The 14,437-nt window shown below is 46.1% G+C and overlaps 1 protein-coding gene across 1 annotated transcript in view; it reads left to right on the top strand.

The window, feature by feature from the left end:
* Positions 1 to 13,858, top strand: part of ALDH1A3 (aldehyde dehydrogenase 1 family member A3) — a 39,470-nt gene extending 25,612 nt beyond the window's left edge. The window contains exons 10-13 of the mRNA XM_086711401.1: positions 2,682 to 2,846; positions 4,056 to 4,213; positions 5,513 to 5,587; positions 11,957 to 13,858. Coding sequence (XP_086567527.1) covers positions 2,682 to 2,846; positions 4,056 to 4,213; positions 5,513 to 5,587; positions 11,957 to 12,029 — 471 coding nt within the window. The 3' untranslated portion in view covers positions 12,030 to 13,858. The remainder of the gene's footprint in view (positions 1 to 2,681; positions 2,847 to 4,055; positions 4,214 to 5,512; positions 5,588 to 11,956) is intronic.
* Positions 13,859 to 14,437: the final 579 nt, after the last annotated feature.

Below are 14,437 nucleotides of genomic sequence, written 5' to 3'. Positions count from 1 at the left end.
TTTGTAATTTCTGCAAGCATTGCCAAATTACCTTCAAAGAGGATGAACCAACTTATGTTATACCAACCTTGTGTGAGCTTGTCTGTTTCTCCAGCCTTACTAATAGGATATGGATTTTGCCCATCCGAGAGTTAAGAACCGTATCTCACTTAGTTTTAATACACATGTATCTCTTATAAGGAGTAAGGCAGAACATCTTATCATGTTTAAAAGCTATTTGCAGTCCCTTTTCCATAAACTCTGCAGGTGCTTTGCATATTTTTTCCTTATATTTCTGGTCATTTTTCTTATCATTTCCAAGGACTCATTATTTTTTATTTTTAAATATGTATTTATTTTTAGATAGAGAGCAGGGGAGGGACAGAGAGAGAGAGGGAGACAGAGAACCACAAGCAGACTCTGCACTGTCAGCTCAGAGCCATAAGCGAGACTAGATCTCACAAGCCCTGAGATCATGACCTGAGTTGAAATCAAGAGTCGGATGCTTAACAGACTGAGCCCCCCAGATACCCCTCTAAGAACTCTTTAATTTTTTTTTAATGTTTATTTATTTTTGAGACAGAGAGAGACAGAGAGCATGAATGGGGGAGGGGCAGAGAGAGAGGGAGACACAGAATCGGAAGCAGGCTCCAGGCTCTGAGCTGTCGGCGCAAAGCCCGATGCGGGGCTCGGACTCACAGACCGTGACATCATGACCTGAGCCGAAGTTGGAAGTTCAACCGAATGAGCCACCCAGGCACCAGGAACTCTTTAAATGCTAGAGAAATTAGCTCCAGTTCTATGAAATGACTTGTCAGTTTTTTTTTCCAGTTTGTTTTTTGCCCTTTGATTTTGCTTATGATGTTTTTGCATTTTTTTTTATATAATATACTCAAATTTATCATCTTTTCTTTTTGGCTTTTGGGTTTCACATCATAGAAAGACCATCAACACCCAATATTTACAGAAGTATTCTCCCACATGAGAGAATTTGAGAACTTCCCTGCATTCATTTTTCATGGTTTAATTTTTGATCTGTTTGGAATTTATCCTGGTACAAGGATCCAAAACTTGGAATTTTAACACTGGATCCGCACTTCAGGAGATGACTGGTCTAGGGACGTGCATGATTTGTGCCCACTGGTTCTGAAAAAGCCAGCCTGCTCCTCAGGAACAGTCATCCAAATACACCATTGGGTTTGCTTATTTCTCTTTTTTAATTTAAAATTGTTTTGGGGCGCCTGGGTGGCGCAGTCGGTTAAGCGTCCGACTTCAGCCAGGTCACGATCTCGCGGTGCGTGAGTTCGAGCCCCGCGTCAGGCTCTGGGCTGATGGCTCAGAGCCTGGAGCCTGTTTCTGATTCTGTGTCTCCCTCTCTCTCTGCCCCTCCCCTGTTCATGCTCTGTCTCTCTCTGTCCCAAAAATAAATAAACGTGGAAAAAAAAATTTTTTTAAATTGTTTTAAGGGGCGCCTGGGTGGCGCAGTCGGTTAAGCGTCCGACTTCAGCCAGGTCACGATCTCGCGGTCCGTGAGTTCGAGCCCCGCGTCGGGCTCTGGGCTGATGGCTCAGAGCCTGGAGCCTGTTTCCGATTCTGTGTCTCCCTCTCTCTCTGCCCCTCCCCCGTTCATGCTCTGTCTCTCTGTCACAAAAAAATAAATAAACGTTGAAAAAAAAAATTAAAATTGTTTTAAGAAAACCAGTTTTTCTGTCTAAAAATCTCAGTTACCGCAAACCAATCACAGTCAAAACTCTGTCTCTCTCAGCCAAAGAGGAAGGGACTTAGCAGCTGGGTCATGGTCACGAACAGGGCACCCATGGATTAGGGAAGAAAGCCTACTGGGGATGAGGATAGCACTTCTTCCCTTGAGCACATTCTCACAAAAAGGGTGCCCTTTGACAGCTCTTTGGGTGCCATGTCCAAGAGCAGAGTGTTAGGCTAGTGATACAGGGTGCATTCTAGCCCAGGAGATTCCTAGGTAAGGTGGCAGAAGGTGGAGCCTTTCTGATGACCTGGCTCCTTACAAACAAGCAGCCCATCCATCTCACCTTCAGGCTTACTCTGCTGTATTTCTGGGGCTTCTGGGTACAGTGGTTAGCTCTCCTTCCTACTTCTCCACATTATGGATGGAAAATTCCAGTAACTGTTACGCTGATCCATGGTGCCCTGTGTGAAGGGCACAGGGGTGCCAGATAACATACATGGCACTCAACTAGATTTGACATTCAAATAAGCAATAAATGACGTTTACCAAACATTGGTTTGGTATATACTTATGCTGAAAACGTCATTTATTGCTTTTCAAAAATTCGAATTTAATTGGGCATCCTGTAGTTTTATTTGCTAAATCTGGCAGCCTTCCCAGGAAGCGAAAAGTTGGGAGAGCAAAGAACGTGACCACTTCAGATCTTGTTTCATTCATGGATTTGCTTAACAGCATGGAAGAGGTCAGTCATATGAATAAACCCTACACCTAGAGAGGATGAGAAGAGCCTATCTCCCCCTCTCTCCCCTGCTCCAAAGAGCCTAGATGTGTGCATCAGAGGAGTATTTGTATACAAGGCACATCTGCTCCATGACTTACGACTTGGCAAGAACATTTAGGGGTAGGACAGCTGATCATGTGAAAGGCCATTGGACTCATAAGATGGCAGCCACTGCCCAGAAGGAATCCAGGCTGTACTTCTCATTGTGTTTTGCAGATTGACCAAAAGCAATTTGACAAAATCCTCGATCTGATCGAGAGTGGGAAGAAGGAGGGAGCCAAACTGGAATGTGGGGGTTCGGCTATGGAAGACAGGGGGCTCTTCATTAAACCCACGGTCTTCTCAGAAGTTACTGACACCATGAGGATTGCCAAAGAGGAGGTACTGGGCACTGCAGGAAAAGCTTCATTCCATGGGGACTCTTATGGGACTCGAAGGGGGAGAGGGCTGGGCCTTTCAAATAGAAGTCTTCTTTAGGGCTTGGGCATCCCAGAAGTCTTTGTGCAGGGAACGTTTTCTTTTCTCCTGTGGCCTTCTTCCTCTCCTTTGGGGTCCTGAGAGAAGCCATCTTGCCTACCTGCCTTTGGGAACCCCAAGCACTGCATAGCAGGTGCAGAGTTTGTTCTAAACCCCCCATTTTCACACATCTCTGGGGATCAACCGTCCCTCTTCTGTCTTCTGACACATCCTTGGGTTAGCACATGCTGGAAGGCTCTTGCTGCCTATAGGTTCACAGTCCACAGCTGCCTTCATTCCCCCTAGACTGAACTGAAATGACAAGTGTGTTGATGCAAAGAACACCTCACGGCTGGAATTCTCTATGAAGTTTTCCACCATGAGCATCTTTGCAAATGGTGGACCTCCATATGACTTCCTTATGACCTCCATAAAAGTGTGATTCTAACTTTGTATTTCACTCTTACCATTAATCTAGATGGAAACTGGTTCCCACCTAGGTTCCTGGGTGGTTCGATCCTGGGATGTGGTCTTTTGGGATGTGTGAGAAAGTGAATTACTGCCTTCCTGTGGGGGTATTTTACAGACTTTCTCCTAAAGATTTTTATCGGATTTTTATTTTTATTTTGCATAACAAGGAACACTGTCTCATCCCCTCCCCTGGGAGTTATTAGGGAAACATTTTATGGCATATTCATTGATGGAAAATGTACCACCAAGAGGTCGGGGCACACAGTTCTATGTGTGTTCTGTGCCTTGCAAACACCCTTGGCAATAACTTTCTCCAAGAAAAACTTGGAAAGTTTTGTCTTCTGTGTATGTCAGTATGCAGGGTCTATGCCAAAGCTCAAGGGCTGGGGCTTCTCAGAAGCCCTGATGACAATAAGAGATCATAAGCCTGAAACATACTTTCAGTTGATATTTTAATTTTTCATTGTAATCCTTCCCTTCAGATGTCAACCATCACGTAAATAAAAAGATCTCTGGACATTCTTTTTCCTCTGGTCGTCATTTCTCCTGCATGTAAGCACTCTGGGTACATGGAGAAGGCATAAAACGAAGGCAGTGTTTGCTCAGAGTGTGTGTGCTTCGTTCTAACATGACTCTCATGGCCATTCTTGCAATTAATCCTAGATTTTTGGACCAGTGCAGCCAATACTGAAGTTCAAAAATATCGAAGAAGTGATAAAAAGGGCAAATAGCCTTGAATATGGACTCACAGCAGCCGTGTTCACAAAAAACCTCGACAAGGCCCTGAAGCTGGCTTCTGCGTTGGAGTCTGGAACAGTCTGGTGAGTAGAGGGTGTGCGTGTTTCGGCTCTCCTGAGTTGCTGACTTGCTAACTTCATTACTCTTCTGTCGACAGAGAGATGCTAGTTGTATGTTATGTGCGAAGCACTGCCTTAGTGCTTTGCTCGATACTCATGACTGCCTCTGAGACAGGGACCGTCATCGTCTCCATGTTACAGATGAGAAAATCGAGACACAGAGAGACTGGGTGATTTGCCTAGGGTCACATGGCTAGTATGTGGCATAGCAGAGCCCACAGCCCACTGGGCAACTCTGGTGTCCGCGTAGCTCTGGTGTCCATGTTCTTGACCACCGTGTCGTGCTGTCCCTTGGACTTCACTCCCTCTCGCTTTAATTTTGTATTCTGGTTCTAAAAGCAGCGCATGGTCCTGTTCAAAGTGTGGGTGAAAGTCCCTGCTTTACCAGCAATCCTGCAGATGACATTATCCTCATTTTATTTTTTAATGTTTTTTAATGTTTATTTTTGAGAGACAGAGAGAGACAGAGTGTGAGTGGGGAGGGGCAGAGAGAGAGGGAGACACAGAAGCAGAAGCAGGCTTCAGGCTCCGAGCTGTTAGCACAGAGCCTGGTGCGGGGCTCGAGCCCACGAATTGTGAGATCATGACCTGAGCCAAAGTCGGATGCTTAACCAACTGAGCTACCCAGGCACCCCATCCTCATTGTAAAGATGATAATGCTGATAAACATGAATGGGGGCTCAGAGAGGCTGGGTAACAAGACCAGAATCCTATGACCAAGCAGGAGAACTTTGAGGTCAGGGCTAGCTCATTTCAAAGCTGAATCTTACTCCCTTATGCCATAATTTCACTCTCCTTTCTTCTCCCCCTTGACATTCCCTTCCTATCCCAGTGAAGAGATTTATCCTTGAGAATATTTGAATTTTAGGGGCGCCTGGGTGGCTCAGTCGTTTGGGTGTCCGACTTCGGCTCAGGTCATGATCTTATGGCTTGTGGGTTTAAGCCCCACGTCGGGCTCTGTGCTGACAGCTCAGAGCCTGGAACCTGCTTCCGATTCAGTGTCTCCCTCTCTCTCTGCCCTTCCCTCGCTCATGCTCTCTCTCTCTCTCAAAAATGAGTAAACATTAAAAAAAATGTTCGAATTTTAGCTTCTGGTGGGAAGAATGAGAAGACAGAAGTTGAACAACCTGTTCCCATTACTAAAACTTAGACAAAAGTCACTCTTGAGGCAACAGTCTGCTTCAAGTGCCTGACAGCCGAGATGCATGCACCCCAGGTGGGTCTTCTCCAGGTAATCATGAGCGTCTTCTGTTCTTCCTCCAGGATCAATTGCTATAATGCCATCTACGCACAGGCTCCATTTGGTGGCTTTAAAATGTCAGGAAATGGCAGAGAACTGTAAGTATTTCTGTTACTGCACGCCCACCATCAGGTGGATAAAAAATAGACTACGTTCGCAGGGTGGTGGGGACATGTACTCCAGTCCGGTGACCTTGCCCCGTGCTCCTGGGTGGCAGGCTGGGTCAGCTGTGTCAGGAAGTCTGGTGGCCCTTTCCCTCTGGGGCTGCGATGGATCCCTTCCATCCACCATCTCCTTCCCGCCTTCCCACTCCTGCCCTTCCCTGCCCTCATTCTCATGCTTCCCTCCTTCTGGCCCCAGGACCAACCTCTAGCCTCAGCTCCTGTGTCCTTCCCAGCACCCACCACACATGGAGATGTTCCTTAGAGACTTGGCATAGGCTCCTTGAGTGAGGACAGGGGCAGAACTGGAAAAGTGCACTCTTTGCCAGACTCCCACAAACTCTAGCCCTCAGCAGGGGAGATGGGCTCTTTCCCAGGTCGGGCTCTGGTGCTGTCCACCCCACCAGCAGAGGCTCTGGGGACAGACTCTGGGCTACTCTGGCTCCTTCTGGGTGCTGCTTTGGGAGACATACTGCCCCGTCCTCTGTGCTTCCATCAAACCCACTCATATTCCTCCAGAGCTCCTTTCCATCTTGCCCGCTGGGAAGATGAACTCCATGAGTAGACTAACGGACAGGCCTTCTTGTGTCTGGCCTGAGATAAAAGGTCCAGACACAGGGCTGGACAGAGCGTTCCGGGAGTGGACACACTGCAGTTTCCAGCTGGACGATGCCTTCTCTCCCACATCCTTCGTGGTGGTGCTTGGGGTTTTATTAGTCTTTGTGGACAAACAGCTTGTAGGATCACTCTTCCCAGGGGGACCATCTGTGACAACATGCAGGGCTGCTCCTGGAACATCTCAAAGGGCTCCAAGCTCTTCCTCTTAGTTAAACAGTTTGTATTATTTATATACAAATGCATTACCTCGTCCTCGTTTGGGCATCTTCCAGTGGGAGCACTCAAATGCTTCTCCTCGGCTCGGGCCCTATTGGGGCTTTTGGGCAACTCCCCTTCCAGATTCTTAATAAAGATGTTATTATGAAACAGCGGGGCTGGCTGCCCTCCCTGAACAAATGCTTTTGACCAGTCTCCACAGCATTGGGGTCCCTTCCCCTGTGTTGGTCTTTCTCTCTAATCCATTTCTGAGTCATGGCAAATATGCCAGAACCATCTGAACATCTGAGTAGAGTGTATCCATTGGTGTCGTCCTAATTCCTATGGCTGGTTTTCCCTTCAGGGAACTTCAGTAAATTCTTGGCGGTGAAAACCCTTTGCAGAAATCATGTTTCATCCCCTGAGTGGCTTGTCTGTGTTGTGTTCTGTGAGTCTCTGCTTCATTTTCTTTTCACACCCACCTGCCCGAGAGAGGCATGAGGCCTGGGCCGGGGTCACCTGCGTCCCCGTCAGGGCCCCCCAACAGCCATAGTATGGGTGACAACTGGCATTTGCTGAGAACAGAGTCGGCCAGGCTCTGTAAGAGCACTTTCGCGTGTGTTCATTGATTCCACGCTCACACCATCTATGAGATGGTGTCTCATTGTGCTCTGGTAGCTATAACAACACCACAGACAGGCGGGCTTGAACAACAGGCATTGATCTCTCAATGCCTGAGAGTTCTGGAGGCTGGAAGTCTGAGATCAAGGTGCCAGCAGATTTGGGGTCTGGCGAGGGTTACCTTCCTAGTCCATAGATGGCTGTCTTCTCATTGTGTCCTCACATGGTGGAGGGGTAGGGGAGCTGTCTGGAGTCTCCTTCATAAAGACGCTTATCCTATTCGTGGGGATAACCACCTCCCAAATACCTTCACCTTGGGAGTTAGGGCTTCAGTGTATGAATTATAGCTGGGCACAAACATTGTTCACTGTAGATGGCTAGTACTACTACCCTAATTTTTGGATGAGGAAACCCAAGGATGCTAGGGAGGGTCCCTGCCTTTACCAGGTCACACTGCCCATAAGTGACAGGGGTGAGGTTGAACTCTTGGACCCACCACACCACAAGGCCTTCCTCAACAGGGATGTCACCCCTGTGAGCCACCTGGAATGAAGTCAGCCAGGACATTGGTGTCCTCTAATCAGCTGCCTTCGACCAGTGACAGCTGAGGGCCCCAGAATCCCACACCGTCCTCCTACCAGAGGCCAGACACAGCTTCCTGCTGCAACAAGAACTTGGGCCCCCAACCAGACGGCCTTGGATATGGAAGCCGTGGCAAGGGTGTGTGGGGCCCACCTGACTTCTAGTGTGCACTCACTCACGCCGACTATTGCTCATTACTTTCCTCACCTGTGTCACTTCTGTCCCCCTTCCCCCTGCTCTGACTGTGCCTCCGGATCCTCAGCACCCCCGCCTGGCACGGAGCACAGCCCATGTTTCATCCTGCCACAGTCGGGACTTTTCTCAATGTGTTTTTTTGACCCTTGGCATATACTTTCCCAAGGCTTTAGATAAAGTACTTTAACATAATTCCCAGGGAGCCTGGAAACTGACTTGCAAACCAATTTCCATTTTCAGTCGTTCCTGATTAATGTCTTCATGTTGCATCTAGTTCTCCTTTTCTCTGTGCTGGAGCACTGCACGGTGGATTCCGTGGTTTTCCCCACCTCCGGCCGCCTGGACTGGGCTGGCTATCTGCCGCCCACCCACAGGCCCCTCCGGGGGCTGTTCCTGTGCAGGTCTTGGGCTGAAGCCTACAAGTCCTCTTCCTCCTGGGCAGTTTTCTTGGTTGTTGTGCAGTAACAACAACAGAAAGCAACAACAACAGAAATCCACACGGTAGAGGCATGTGGGAAGCCTAGGCTTCCCGCCACGGATCTTCAATCCCATTTGTTAGCGGTCATCACTGTTCAGTCATTCATTCTGTTCATGTGTTCCTTGGTTCACTCAGCAGCTGTTTAATGAGCACCTTTAGTGCACCAGGCACGTGCTGGGTTCTGAGCACATAGCAGTGAACATATGATCCAGTCTCTGCCCCTTGCAACGTTATGATGAGGTCTACTAGGAGAATGGCTGGGCTCGTGGATGGCTTTGCATGCCAAGACAGTCATGACTGGGCAGGAAACCCATTAGGAGACACCACAGTGGGTTGAATAAGAGCAGCATGAACTTGAACTCTGGCAGTGATTGCAGCAATAGGAAGAACGAGGCGATTCATGTACTTCATCCTATAGGAATGGTTGAATACTGGACTTAATAGTTCATGAGCTAATGCAGCGTGCTTTCATCATTTGGTGTACTTCTGTTTACTAAGTTGATAAATCCTTAACCACTTTGGATTTTTTAAAAAAATTTTTTGAATGTTTATTTATTTTTGAGAGAGACAGAGACAGAGCACCAGCGAGAGAGGGGCAGAGACAGAGGGAGACACAGAATCCAAAGCAGGCTCCAGGCCCTGAGCTGTCAGCACAGAGGCCGACACAGGGCTCGAACTCATGAGCCGTGAGATCATGACCTGAGCCAAAGCTGGACGCTCAACCGACTGAGCCAGCCAGGCACCCCAACCACTTTAGATTTTAAACAGTGCAACACAATATGCTCACTGTTAGAAATATTTTGTAATCTTTTCTAAATGTAGCACAAGATACAAAGGCCCTATGCATTTTCTTTGCATGCAGTGGGTGTGCATGTGTGCGTTCTTTACTGTTTTCAAATGAAATGGGAGAGAAAGCTACTTTTTGCTTTTGAGAATGGGCTTTGGATACCCTTCCATCCTTTGCATTAAGCGTCTCCCATGATGGACTCTTGTGCTGTTTCCAAGGGCTTTTGCTATTACAAACCATGCTGGTGTTCTTTCATGTGCAGAAATCTTTAGGCACTCGTGGGAGATTGTTTTCAGAATAAATTCCTAAAATTGGGTAATCCGCCACACGGAACATGAGCTTTCCACTCTTTTCGTTTGCCTGTCTTTAATTGTGAGGGTATCGAGCGCATTTTTAACACTTACTAAGTAATCTGTGTTTGTTTTTCTGTGAACTGACTGTTCATGCCCTTTGTTGACTTTTCCATTTGGTTGTGTGTGGGTTTTTTTTAAATTGGGTTTTAAGAGCTCTTTGTATGTGAAGGAAAACAGCACTGTTTCTCACATAGAATTGTGAACATAATTTTTTTCTAGTTTGTCATTTGTTTGTGGGGGTGGGTAGATGGATTTCCTGCTCTATGAAAGTTCAATTCAGCATTCTGCATAGGGCTTTTATATTTTGTGTTACGTTTAGAAAAGATTACAAAATAATTCACTCATTCTCATGGGTTCTTGAACTATTTGTTTTAGGGAACTACCAAAAACTCTCAGAGACATATTAATTCAAAATAATGATGTTACTTTCTGGCATTCATTTTTTGCCTAGCACATAGGAGGTGCTCTATACTAAATTATCTCCAATCATTATAACTGCAAGGAGGTGATGATGTGCCCATTTTAAAGATAATGAAATGGAGGCTCAGGGAAGACAAAGAACTTGCTTAAGCTACATTGGTCTAAACCAGTGGTTCTCCAACTTGAGCTGCATCAGAATCCCCTGGCTTGTTAAAACACAGATTTCTGGGGGCACCTGGGTGGCTCAGTCGGTTAAGTGTCTGACTGTTGATTCCGGCTCAAGTCATGATCTCATGGCTTTGTGAGATCAAGCCCGGAGTTGGGCTCTGCACTGAACATGGAGCTTGCTTGGGATTCTCTCTCTCTGCCCCTCCCCCACTCGTGTGCATGCTCTCTCTCTCTCAAAATAAATAAATAAGTAAACAAACTTTTTAAAAATGTTAAAAAAAAACACACACAGATTTCTGGATCCCACTTTAGTAGGGTGTATTAGTTTTTTTGTTACTGCTACAGTCAATTGCCACAAAATTCGTGGTTTAAACAGCATAAATTTATGATTTGATACAGTTCTGGAGGCTCCAAATCTGACAGTCTGCAGGGCTACCTTCCTTTCTGGGGACTCCAGGGAAAGAATATGTTTTCTTGCCTTTCCTGGCTTCTGGAGGCTTCTTACATTCCTTGACTGGCAGCCCCTTCCTCTATATTCAAAGCCAACAATGTTGCACCTCTCTGAACCTGCTTCCATAGTCTCATTTCCTTCTGACTTCCTTCTTCTTACATTTTTAAGGATCCTAGTGATTACATTGGGCCCATGCAGGTAATCCAGAATAACCTCCCTATTTTAATTTGCAAATTTAATTCCATCTGCAACCTTAATTCTCCTTTGCCACACAGGTGCAGCGGGTTGAGATGTGGTCACTTTGAAGGGGGCATCATATCAGGGGCAGGGTAGGGGGCCTGAGAATCTGAATTTCGAGCAAGTTCTGAGGTGTTGCTGAGGCTGCTGGCCTGGGGACCACCCTTTGAGAACCCCTGATCTAAGGGGTGAAATGGGACAATGTCTCAAGTCTTCCTAGCGACAGAGCCTCCAGGGGCCACCTCTGCGTCTACCTCTTTTCCTCAACAAGTACACATTTTTATGTGCTTAACAGCAGAGCAAGTGTTGGAGAGGCAGTTAAATCTGTCCAAAGTTGCATCTCAGTTCTGGGAAGAGGGACCGCCTGGAGGATGGCCCATGACGCCCGAGAAGGGTCAGCTGGGCTCTGCAAGACTTAAAGAAGGGACAGATAGCAGAGAGGCTAACTCAAAGGCTGTGGTCCCCCTTGTGTCCAGGCTGTGCTAATGTCTGCTGCCCTCACTGCTCTGGGCTGGCCTTATTCTTCCTACAGCTGGTCCCCAGCTGCAGACTCTGAGGTCAACTCCAGGCCCTCCATGTCTCTGCCCCTTGCACATCCTCAGGCCACATCTCCAGCTCCCCTCCTTGTTCACCCATGCAGGCCCTCTTCTCGCTCTGTACTCCCCACTCAGGGAATCCACCTCTTTATTTCCATCCCTTTTTGTTCTTTAAAGACAAGCACTTATTCCTTCTGAAAATATTTCCAAAGCATCACACACCAAAAAACGTGATACTTATTTATCTCTTTTGTTTATTTAAGTTTATTTATTTATTTATTTATTTATTTTGAGAGAGAGGAAGGGAGAGAATCCCAAGCAGACTCCGCACTGTCGGCACAGAGCCTCATGCGGGGCTTGAACTCACAAACTGTGGGCTCGTGACCTGAGCCAAAATCAAGAGTCAGACGCTTAACCGACTGAGCCACCCAGAAACCCCCCCGAGAAACGTTATATTTAAACTTAACTTATAGATCCCGTTACTTAAACATAGTAATGATGTTACAGTCCTGGCTTCTCCTCTATAAAGTCATCACATTCTGACCTTTTGCGTAGACTCCGAACTGCCCCCCAGAGTAGTGACCAACCAAGCGTTTGAACACAGGTTCCCACAGAACGCTAAGTGACATGCCCATTTTATATTCTCCTCTTTTCTGTAATCACAGTGGTGAATATGCGCTGGCTGAATACACAGAAGTGAAAACGGTCACCATCAAACTCGATGACAAGAGCCCCTGAGGGAACGACGGGCTCCTGCCTCAAACGTTGGACAGCCGAATGTGGCAGATCAAACTTGCCGAAGAAAACGTGCATTGCCCGCCTTCCTGGGTCACTTTGTTGTGGAGACTTTACATCTACTGGATTTGAACGATTTTTCTTTTCCTCTCACACTCCTGTGTTATTGACCATTATGTTGTGTGTGAAATTGTAGTCCTGCCTGGGGGTGGAGCTATTGGCCGTTTCTGTGTTTCCCTTTCAACCAGGTCCCCAGGGACAGTAAAGAGGCTCAGGGTGTGGCCAACGGGAAGTGGCATTTCAAGTATCCAGCGGTCACTTACAAATGTTTTGCCGGCTCTGACTCCAGTAAGAACTTGGAAAAACTCCCGGGTTGTTCTGCAAACAGAGCCCTGCACCTGTGGCTTCCTCAGGGTCACCTGCCCACAGAACAAGCCCTTCCCAGCATTCAGTGGGAAAGAAACAGCGTTAAGTTAAAAACAAAAACAAAAGCAGGACTGTGAGGAGCCAAAGTGGGGAGTTCTGGGGAGTCCAGTACTATGGAAGGGTACTGAAGGTCTTGGGTGTGAATGGGCGTGCGTCTTCAAGGACTGCATCTCGACATTGACCATGGGACTCAGCTCAAAAACCAGTGTTCCTTTTGGAATATGATCGAATCAGCGCCCAAAATGCTTATCTAAAACTATGTCACGGTCGACCTTAACCAAGGCACTTTCTTAGGCAGAGAACATCACTGGTGTCACCATTGCTGCTAAGGACCCAGTGCTCTGACACTACAAGAGCATAGCCAATGCTAGGATAATTAACTCTCGTGTTTGACAAATCAGAGCCACACTCCGCTTTTACAGAATATCAATTTCTACCTTGCATTAATGGTTTATGATCAGCCTATGTAGTTTTCTTTTTCTCCAGTTTGGTTATCTGTTTTAGACTAGCAAAACATACACAACTGGAAAGGCCATTGGCTGTTGTTTAAATACAGCCTGGCTTTTTTGAAGTCCTATTTTGATATTAATTAATGATTAATTAACAAATAACACCCAGACTCCGTGGAAGAACTGGGTCTCCTACTACAGTGGCCTGAGTACTGCACTAACATGTTGCGAAATTCTCTTTTCCTGTGTGTGCAAATGCTGTGCAATTCCAAGTTTTAAAGCGTTCCCAGATAGCTTTTAAAAAACGAAAACCAAACGTAACTGCGTTATTTGGATACTTTTACCGTTACTAACTAGTACTTTTCTAATGGTGCTTATGTTTGGGAATTAAATTATGTTTGAGAATTAAATTGGGGGGAGGGCAATAATACAATGAAAATCGACATCAAAAGCAGTGTACGGATGAAGAAAGTCCTATGTGAAATGGGTTTATCATTCTTGTCAGAAATAGGCAATACGCTATTCACCTTCTCTGCATCAGTTAACACATCACTTAAACTGTCAGCAACTTGCTAAGTCAGGATTTGACTTCAGACACTGAATTTTCAGGATTTTATCTCAAGCAACTTTAGACACTAACCTTGATAGTAATACATTAGAGGGTTCTTAATCTTCTGTTGTATAATAATGCCTTTAATACGAAATGCTACATTATTTATAATTGGTATAGTTAATGTATCTTTTTATAGTTGTAAGTAAACAGAGGTGGTATATTTAACCTTCTGTAATATACTGTATTTAGAAATGGAAATCTATATAGTATTAGATTTCACTTCTTTTAAGGTTTACTCCTGTGGTATGGTTTTAAGAAATCTATTGGCCTGGGAATTCCGACCCTAACTGCAGATTGTGTTCAACAACGCAACGATGATAAAATAAAATTGGATATTTGACAAACATGTTTTTTCCTTTAAGGACCAAACTCATTTTAATTCTATCGGTGGCCTTCCTCTTTCTCAGACCTTCAGTACAAAATGGCTTGGAGTAAAGCAGTATCAGTAGTTGAAGATGAAAATTCCATTTGCTGAATCCATCAGGCCACGCATTTAGCCTGTGTGGGAAACCCGCTTGCGTGGGTTTGTGGGTGGAGGCAGGCAGCAAGCTTGGCTTCAGAGGCTGTGCATCTTAGTTGGTGAAGTTGAAGCTGTCACCTAAGCTGCCCGAGTCTGTTTTGGTGAGGGTGTGATTGTGGAAAAGGGTGGGAAGGACAGCACGGGAATTGAGGGGAAATAGAATTTAGGGAAAATACTGCATCCCACTTCTGTGTGCACAGGTTTGCATTTTCGTCGCGAGGATCTGAGTGTTTGGGTCTCACCCACCTTAAGTTTCTAAGGCTTTGAACCAAGAAGCTTCAATCACCAAGTCGTGAGCTGACACAGGTTGGGCCAAGAGCATCCTTTGTTCACTTTGGCCATGAGGTGGCAGGGTGCCACCTTTTAAGTGAAAACTTAAGGGAGGCTTGGATCAGATTTCTCT

Source organism: Puma concolor, chromosome B3 (genome assembly GCF_028749965.1).
Source record: "Puma concolor isolate L17-30 chromosome B3, mPumCon1.1.hap2, whole genome shotgun sequence".
NCBI lineage: Eukaryota > Metazoa > Chordata > Mammalia > Carnivora > Felidae > Puma > Puma concolor.
The sequence above is the reverse complement of the archived record's forward strand: the minus strand, read 5'-3'. Positions and strand labels throughout refer to the sequence as shown.